Source organism: Trichomycterus rosablanca, chromosome 1, assembly GCF_030014385.1.
Source record: "Trichomycterus rosablanca isolate fTriRos1 chromosome 1, fTriRos1.hap1, whole genome shotgun sequence".
NCBI classification, from domain to species: domain Eukaryota; kingdom Metazoa; phylum Chordata; class Actinopteri; order Siluriformes; family Trichomycteridae; genus Trichomycterus; species Trichomycterus rosablanca.
Window position 1 is genome coordinate 49,694,493 of NC_085988.1, and position 8,972 is coordinate 49,703,464.

The 8,972-nt window shown below is 39.7% G+C and overlaps 1 protein-coding gene across 1 annotated transcript in view; it reads left to right on the top strand.

Moving 5' to 3' along the window:
* ptn (pleiotrophin) overlaps positions 1–8,730 on the top strand; it is a 105,279-nt gene extending 96,549 nt beyond the window's left edge. The window contains exon 5 of the mRNA XM_063003962.1: positions 8,261–8,730. Within this exon, the coding sequence (XP_062860032.1) occupies positions 8,261–8,316 (56 nt within the window). The 3' untranslated portion in view covers positions 8,317–8,730. The remainder of the gene's footprint in view (positions 1–8,260) is intronic.
* Positions 8,731–8,972: the final 242 nt, after the last annotated feature.

Here is an 8,972-nt window from a genome sequence, read left to right on the forward strand (position 1 = left end):
TATACAAGCTGTACACTGACTACTCTAAGTTATATCCAAGTTTCATTTCTATAGTGTTGTCCCATGAAAAGATATAATAAAATATTTGCAGAAATGTGAGGAGTGTACTCACTTTTGTGAGATACTGTATACAGGTCCTTCTAAAAAAATTAGCATATTGTGATAAAGTTAATTATTTTCCATAATGTAATGATAAAAATTAAACTTTCATATATTTTAGATTCATTGCACACCAACTGAAATATTTCAGGTCTTTTATCTCAAAAAATTAGCATATTTCATCCGACCAATAAAAGAAAAGTGTTTTTAATACAAAAAAAAGTCAACCTTCAAATAATTATGTTCAGTTATGCACTCAATACTTGGTCGGGAATCCTTTTGCAGAAATGACTGCTTCAATGCGGCGTGGCATGGAGGCAATCAGCCTGTGGCACTGCTGAGGTGTTATGGAGGCCCAGGATGCTTCGATAGCGGCCTTAAGCTCATCCAGAGTGTTGGGTCTTGTGTCTCTCAACTTTCTCTTCACAATATCCCACAGATTCTCTATGGGGTTCAGGTCAGGAGAGTTGGCAGGCCAATTGAGCACAGTAATACCATGGTCAATAAACCATTCACCAGTGAAAAATGAAATCTTCATCTCCATAAAGCTTTTCAGCAGATGGAAGCATGAAGTGCTCCAAAATCTCCTGATAGCTAGCTGCATTGACCCTGCCCTTGATAAAACACAGTGGACCAACACCAGCAGCTGACATGGCACCCCAGACCATCACTGACTGTGGGTACTTGACACTGGACTTCAGGCATTTTGGCATTTCCTTCTCCCCAGTCTTCCTCCAGACTCTGGCACCTTGATTTCCGAATGACATGCAAAATTTGCTTTCATCCGAAAACAGTACTTTGGACCACTGAGCAACAGTCCAGTGCTGCTTCTCTGTAGCCCAGGTCAGGCGCTTCTGCCGCTGTTTCTGGTTCAAAAGTGGCTTGACCTGGGGAATGCGGCACCTGTAGCCCATTTCCTGCACACGCCTGTGCACGGTGGCTCTGGATGTTTCTACTCCAGACTCAGTCCACTGCTTCCGCAGGTCCCCCAAGGTCTGGAATCGGCCCTTCTCCACAATCTTCCTCAGGGTCCGGTCACCTCTTCTCGTTGTGCAGCGTTTTCTGCCACACTTTTTCCTTCCCACAGACTTCCCACTGAGGTGCCTTGATACAGCACTCTGGGAACAGCCTATTCGTTCAGAAATTTCTTTCTGTGTCTTACCCTCTTGCTTGAAGGTGTCAATGATGGCCTTCTGGACAGCAGTCAGGTCGGCAGTCTTACCCATGATTGCAGTTTTGAGTAATGAACCAGGCTGGGAGTTTTTAAAAGCCTCAGGAATCTTTTGCAGGTGTTTAGAGTTAATTCGTTGATTCAGATGATTAGGTTAATTGCTCGTTTAGAGAACCTTTTCATGATATGCTAATTTTTTGAGAATTTTGGGTTTTCATGAGCTGTATGCCAAAATCATCAGTATTAAAACAATAAAAGACCTGAAATATTTCAGTTGGTGTGCAATGAATCTAAAATATATGAAAGTTTAATTTTTATCATTACATTATGGAAAATAATGAACTTTATCACAATATGCTAATTTTTTGAGAAGGACCTGTATATATATATATTTTTTTTGTTTGTTTGTTTTTTTTGTTTGTTTGTTTATGCATTTTCTCCCTTGTAGCGCGTCCAATCTGGTTCCAGCGTGTGTTTTTACCGCTGCGCCACCGGTGCGGGCTAACTGATCAGTGATTTTGGTTAAAATGTTGAAATATAATCTTAAGGGTGGACCCCAATGCTTAAAAACAGTTTAGTAGTGTATGTAAAACACCACAAAGAGAACTGAATCAGACAGTAAGGTTATTTGTAAAACATTCAGCTAGTTAACTAAGGTTAGAAAAGTTGTTTATCTGCTGTTATAGATCAAACTCTATTGGTGTTTAAAGAGAGGAGGGTTGCCAGAGATGACTGCTGGCCCATTTAGACTAGATTTATAAAGTCCTGATCCTAAAAACATTCATTTTATTTTATGCATTTGTACTTCTATGAAGTGGCAGCCCCACAGTATGATCCTTTGGTTACTGTCTGTAAGAAGTTTGGCATGAGTTCCCCACATCCATGTTGGTATTATCTATATTATCATACACAAGACTAAAGAATGTGTGAGTAAATGTGTGGGTGTGTGTTGCTTCACAATGGCTTAGCATCATGTCCAGGGTATTTTATCTGACCTGCTGACAGTGTTTCCTTGACCATGATAAATTGGTCACACAAAATAAATGTTAAATTATGAAATACTACAGAATAGGCCCTCCTGTAACCATATATATAAACATTTGTGGTCAATAAAAACATTCAGACAGTTGTATTACTGTGCACGTAAGTAAACATATCAATGCAAGCCCATGGATATGCATACACACTGTATGATGTGTGTCAAGCTCTGTGTGCTGAGAAAAGTAGAAAGGATTACTAAAGATTTGATGGGGAGAGGATGGTGCTTCCATGGTGGATAAACAGAGTTCCAGTAAACAGGCAAACAAATGCATGTTCACACTCACACATATACATTCACACTCAGAGCCACATTACCTGCCCCATAGCTACATCACTCCTCATGAAGAAATCAATGCACATACCATTTTAGTCTGGCAGGCTGCAGGCTACATTTGTCATGAGAATCACAATCATCATGTACAGATGTGGGGCAGGACAGCCTAAGGCTAAGGAATAATACCATTAAGACATGCAGAGCTTAACACAGCACAGGTGCTGCATGCTAATGAACATTTTTGAGATGCAGGATCATTAGACCCCTAAACCATTTGAATGCCTTTAAGTTCATAAAAAAGCAGTTTCTGGAATAAAAGCAACTACTGGGAGCTTTCAAGTCATGATAAGATGTTTGAATAGGCTGGCTGCTTGTGGGTATAAAAGAAATGTGTACTTTGTGACATCCAGGGAGTCATTTCGGTTTAATAATGAATATAAAGTGACATGTAACAGTAATTGCCTCATTCTGATTGCCTAGATATTTGTCTCACTAAATAACCCCAGATTGATGACCAAGACATTATATTATACAAATAGTGAGTGGAAACACCATAAATACCCCAACAAACAAATGCTGCTCAATTATTAATACCATATGACACAAATGCCCCTCAACCATAAAACCATCCCTAACAACAAACTCCCCCAACAGCTCAATGCATCTCAGTTATAAGTACCACACAGAGCTAAATATCCCTCAACCATCAACAAGCCAAGCAGATAAATCTCACTCAACCATAAATATCCTTCAGAACCAAATGACTCTCAATAATAATAATAATAATACTTAACAGGCAAATACCCCGCAAATGCACCAAATATACCTCTAAAGACAAAACCATACATATACACCATAAACAATTCACCCTAACTTTCAGCAAAATGAATGCATTTACCAAGCTTAGTTCAACACTTCTTCACATACTTTGCAGAACTGCAATAAATCAGTCTAGGTTTTCACACATAATTAAGCTCGCACAACTTAAGTCAAGTCAAATTTTTACAATATACATTGTCTCAAAGCACCTTTTCAGAATCCAGGACCAACAGACCAAAAACCCCCTGTTGAGCAAGCCCATGGTGACAGTAAAACTCTCTTAAATTACAGGAAGAAACCTTGAAAGGAACCAGACTCAGCAGGGACCCATCCTCCTTGTTAAAGTTAAATTAATTAGACCTACACAAATACATGCACAAAAGTAATTGAAACTATAAGTTATAATTAGCAAAAAGAATAAACAAGCAATTGGAGTTCTTCATTTTTCAGTCCAGTCTGTGATAAAGTCCATAGTTACCCCTTTTTCACCAATGCAGAACAGGGTCCATTCTGGTTTCCGGTTTCCGGTTTCCTCCCACAGTCCAAAAAAAAAAAAAAAACATGCCACCAGGCTAATTGGAAACACTGAATTGTCCTATAGATACCTAGCCACTAGATGCACAAAACCAGTGCATTGTAGTGCCAGTCCCAAGCCCGGATAAAAATAGGGAGGGTTGTGTCAGGAAGGGCATTCGGCGTAAAAATTGTGCCAAATTGATGTGCGGACCGTGATCCACCAAGAGCCGACCCCGTAACCGAACGGGACAAAGGCCTAGGAAAAGAAGACTTTCGTTGCTCAATGCCCACTGTTGATGATGCATGCTCTGCTCCCAAAAACTGGTGGAAACTTGGGCCGGTTCTCTGAAAAACACCAAGGTTCAAAGACACCCAAACAAAATCAATTCAAGAACCAGAGTTCATTTCGTCACATCTAGAAGGAGCTGCATTGTTGGCACAGCAGTCTCGACTTGCAGGCTTCAATCTTGGGTTACCATCTGAACCACCTCTGGGTAAACAACAGAAAGCATAGTCAAAATGTGAAATCATTAAGAGTAAAATGTTAGTTTTGCAGAGAGTAGCATGAGACTCTGATTATTACCTTTCACAGGACTTCAGCCCCCACCTCCTCGGTCAACAAACCTGAGTGATTGGACAAGAGAGGCAGAACTACAGCAACCCAACATCCTGATCACCACAAATTTTTTATAACCTAGAACCCCAAGCTCTGCACCTTGTCTATAGTTGGGGTGGGCAGTTCAGGTCCTAGGGGTTAGAAACCAGGTGCAGCCAACACGTAGCGGCCAACAAATACGATAAACATAAACGAGGGCACCAGACAACCCAGAGTTACCCAAAAATACTAATCAAAAGCCTGAGTAAAAACATATGTTTTTAATACGGACTTGAAAATTTAGACTGAATAATATACAGGGGCAGGGAGATTATTACAAAGTTGTGGGGCGACTGCAAAGTAAAAGAACCAAATTTAACAGACACACAACGTGAAGGACGTGACCATTCCATGGCTAAAGTATGCGTGAATGTGAGTGTGAAAAAGCTATAGTAAAATGTATGTGGGCTCCACACAGCAACATTTTCATTTTAAATAAACACCCACAGGTTTCATTAATCTGAGCCCAGTCAGACATGTGTGAGTAATGCCTGTGTTAATTCACCTATAGATACGTATATTGCAGTATTATGTCATACAATAATAATAAAATCTTCTACAAAAACAGTGCCTCACAAATGCTGACAGTGACTTTACAATTGCTGTTTTGTCTTAATAGGCACAAATTCATTAAGACACTCAACAATCTAGTGGAAAGCTTTCCCAGATGAGTGGAGGACAGGATACAAACCAATATAAAAGCTCATAGTAGCTCTCGTTTTGGAATCATATGTCTAACAAGCTAACAATAAAGTGTCCACATGCCAGTGTACTGAAATATTAATTATAAAGTTAATGTGTCAAGCCCCACCACCCTCAGGTTGCCACTGTTAGGTCCTTAAGCAAGGCATTATACTTTTGGTTGGAGCTTTTTCTTCTCCCAAATTGACAGTGATCCTGATCAGTGACTTGCGGTGAGGTTTGTGGCTGGTGAGGCACTGACTCTTTTAGAGCCAGATTCACAAATACAGTATATTAATTAGAGTAGCTTAAATCCACCATGTAATTGGCTGCTTGCACATTAATAACTGAATATGTTTCATATCCTATATCAGCATTCTTTACACACACATATAGGTAAGGTACACACTTGGCCAAGGAAGAACGTTATATTTATAGCGGCTCAGAGAGAGTGCATTTGTTCTGCACCCTCCGTGTGTTCTAAATTTAAAATCAAATTATCTACAGTCCGTGACAAAAATATGAGTACATCTTTTTTAGTCTTTATTACCTTCTGTTTTAAAGGAAGGTCCAGTGTGATATATGTAATACCTTCCTTTATTTGCTCTTAGAAAAAAATAAATAGCAAACTACTGCGGTGCACTTAACCTACGCATGCCCCCTTTAGTGAGTCAGAGGTACTGGGTGCCTTACCTCATGCATTTTCAGTGCAGGTTTATGTCAGATCATCAAGAAATATGTTATACACATACAGTATATGAAATACATTACCTAGACTATGGAGAGTAAGGACATAATAAAAGTGTCTATAAACATCATATTGGTGACATACAGAGAGATAGCAACAAACAAGCACCAAATCCAGTTTGTGAGGGATTGTGCAATTCAAGTTAAGCTCATCTTGTCTTATTTTACTTTTTGTGATTTCCTGGCAAGCTCTCCATTATAGAATCCACGATGAATTCTTCACTGTATCAGAGGTTGCTTGAAGAAAATGTATGACCATCTGTCCAAAAACTGAAGCGGAGGTGGACCATGCAACATGACAACGACCCAAAACATTCCAGTAAATCCACCAAGGAATGGCTCAAAAGAAAAAAATGGAGAGTCCTGGAATGGCCAACTCAAAGCGCAGATCTTAATCCTACTGATATGCTGTGGGGTGATTTGAAATGGGCTGTGCATGCAAGAAACCCCTCAAACCTCACACAGCTGAAGAAATTCTGCATACAGGAGTGGGAAAAACTTTCTCCCAGTCGATGTCAGAGACTGGTAGATGGTTATAGGAAACGTCTAATTGAGGTTATTTCAGCCAAAGAGGAAAATACCAGCTATTAAAGCATAGGGTGTCCTAACTTTTTCCTCACAATTAGTTTTCATTTTTGTTCATTACATTTTACAACTTTGTTGTACATTTACAACAGTTTAAAAGTATTTTCAGTTTTATTTGTTTAGTTATATAAGCTCCATCTCTCAGTACTGTTCAAATGAATGCACAAAGTTGAATCAGTTCATCTGGACACAAGTTTGTTGTAGAGATACGTTTCGTCACTCATCCAAGTGACGACTTCAGTCTGAGCTGGTGGTGAATACCCCAACCTTATATGCAGCCGATATGCATAACGACTGATCACCACCCATTGCTTAACAATGAAACCGGTGATCAGGTCTACATGCAAATCACAATGACCATTAATTACAATGGTCATATGTGCCTTTCACACATGATTGGGGCATAGCTCCTATTACGGCATTGTAAGATGGTGAGAGATATACTCTCAGGCCTCCTTCTCGGTTCAGGGATGGTCGTTCCCTCTTCACATAGATGGCCTCTTTGACTTCCCGTTCAAACCAGCGTTCCTCCTTGTCAAGAATCTGCACATTGTCATCATTAATTGAGTGACACCTAACAGCATACACTACATTACTCTGTGTGAAGGGACCCGGTCCTTAGGGTGAACTAATTTCATTTGTTCACCTACGGTATTCTGGCTCTTCCTACAAATGCTATTTTCTAGGACTCCTACAGTCTTTTTGTGTTTAGTTAAGGATGCTAAAAGTATAAAACTTCACAAATTATAATAATTATTAAAAGATCCAAAAGTCAGAGGTTTAAATTAGTTTTTAGATTAGAGGCAAGTGGGAACCTGCAGAAGATTAGGTACATAATAGGTGTTGATTGGATATTTTGCTATCAGATATGGGTCACTGCAGGTGTTTGGGTGGTGCAGCAGTAAATTACACTAGTCCACTACCGCTGGGATCCAGGGTTTGAATCCTTATTAGTGCTATCAGCTGGCCAGGTGTGTAATTACAGACATTATTGGCTATGTCTGAGAAGGGTCGCAGAGGCCCTGCGATTGATTGGGGTGTGTTACTTCATTGTTTCCTGTGACTCTGAGGAAACTGGACCCACTGTGACCCTGACCTAAATAAAGTGGTAGTAAAACATCAAAATTATTTACATTTACATTTTCAGCATTTAGCAGACGCTTTTATCCAAAGCGACTTACAGTACTGTCACAGTATACTGTCTAAGCAATTGATGGTAAAAGGCCTTGCTCAAGGGCCCAGCAGTGACAACCTGGCAGTGGTGGGGCTTGAACCAGCAACCTTTCAATTACTAGTCCAGTACCTTAACCACTAGGCTACAACTAAATATGGCTAATTAAATAAATATTTATTTAGGTTATTTAAATAAATATGGGTCATGCTGAATACATCAATTATTCTTCTCTATTTTACTGCCTCACATTCTTTTTTTACTGCACTTTTATCATTCACACCCCATTCACACAGTTTGACCTCCTCTAAGCATCTGTGAGAGGAACCAAAGTGCTTTTTCTGCATCCAATGAACCCGAAGCTTTGAAAAATAACATTCTTTAACTGCGCTGGGTAGGCCACGCAGATTCCTCTTTTCTGTCCTGCCACTTCAGATGTGCCAGGATCTCATTGTGTGTGTGTATTGTCGGTGACTAATGCAGTGTTGTGTGTCCCCACAGACACGCAGAAGCTAAAGCGCGACGGGAAGAAGAAAGAGCAAGCCCCATCAGACTAGAGGGGAAAAGAGTAGAGCAGTCATCTTCCTCCTCCTCCTTTTGCTCTCTGATGGAACAAACAGAGATGGCAGTAGTAGCACATGGATGGATGGAGAGCAAAGAAGAAAAGATGTGTTTCTTTTGGGTAGAACTTGTAGCTTATTTTAGCCTTTTTAACCATGGATATATAGTACTATATAATATATAGTATAGTACTGAGCTGTTTAATTAACTGCAATGCCTATTAGTTCTGAAAATATAATAGATATGTACTAAAGGAAAACATATACTTATGTGACCCATGTTAATGATGAAGCCAGGACGATCCGAGAAAAATGTCTAATTAGATGTGAATGCAGTAGTTTATAAGTTAAGCAGTATTTCCACAATTCATTGTATATTATACACCGATCAGCCATAACATTAAAACCACCTCCTGGTTTCTAAACACACTGTCCATTTCATCAGCTCCACTTACCATATAGAAGCACTTTGTAGTTCTACAATTATTGACTGTAATCCATCTGTTTATCTAAATACTTTTTTAGCCTGCTTTCACCCTGTTCTTCAATGGTCAAGACCCCAACCGGACCACCACGGAGCAGGTATTATTTAGGTGGTGGATCATTCTCAGCACTGCAGTGACACTGACATGGTGGTGTGTTAGTGTGTGTTG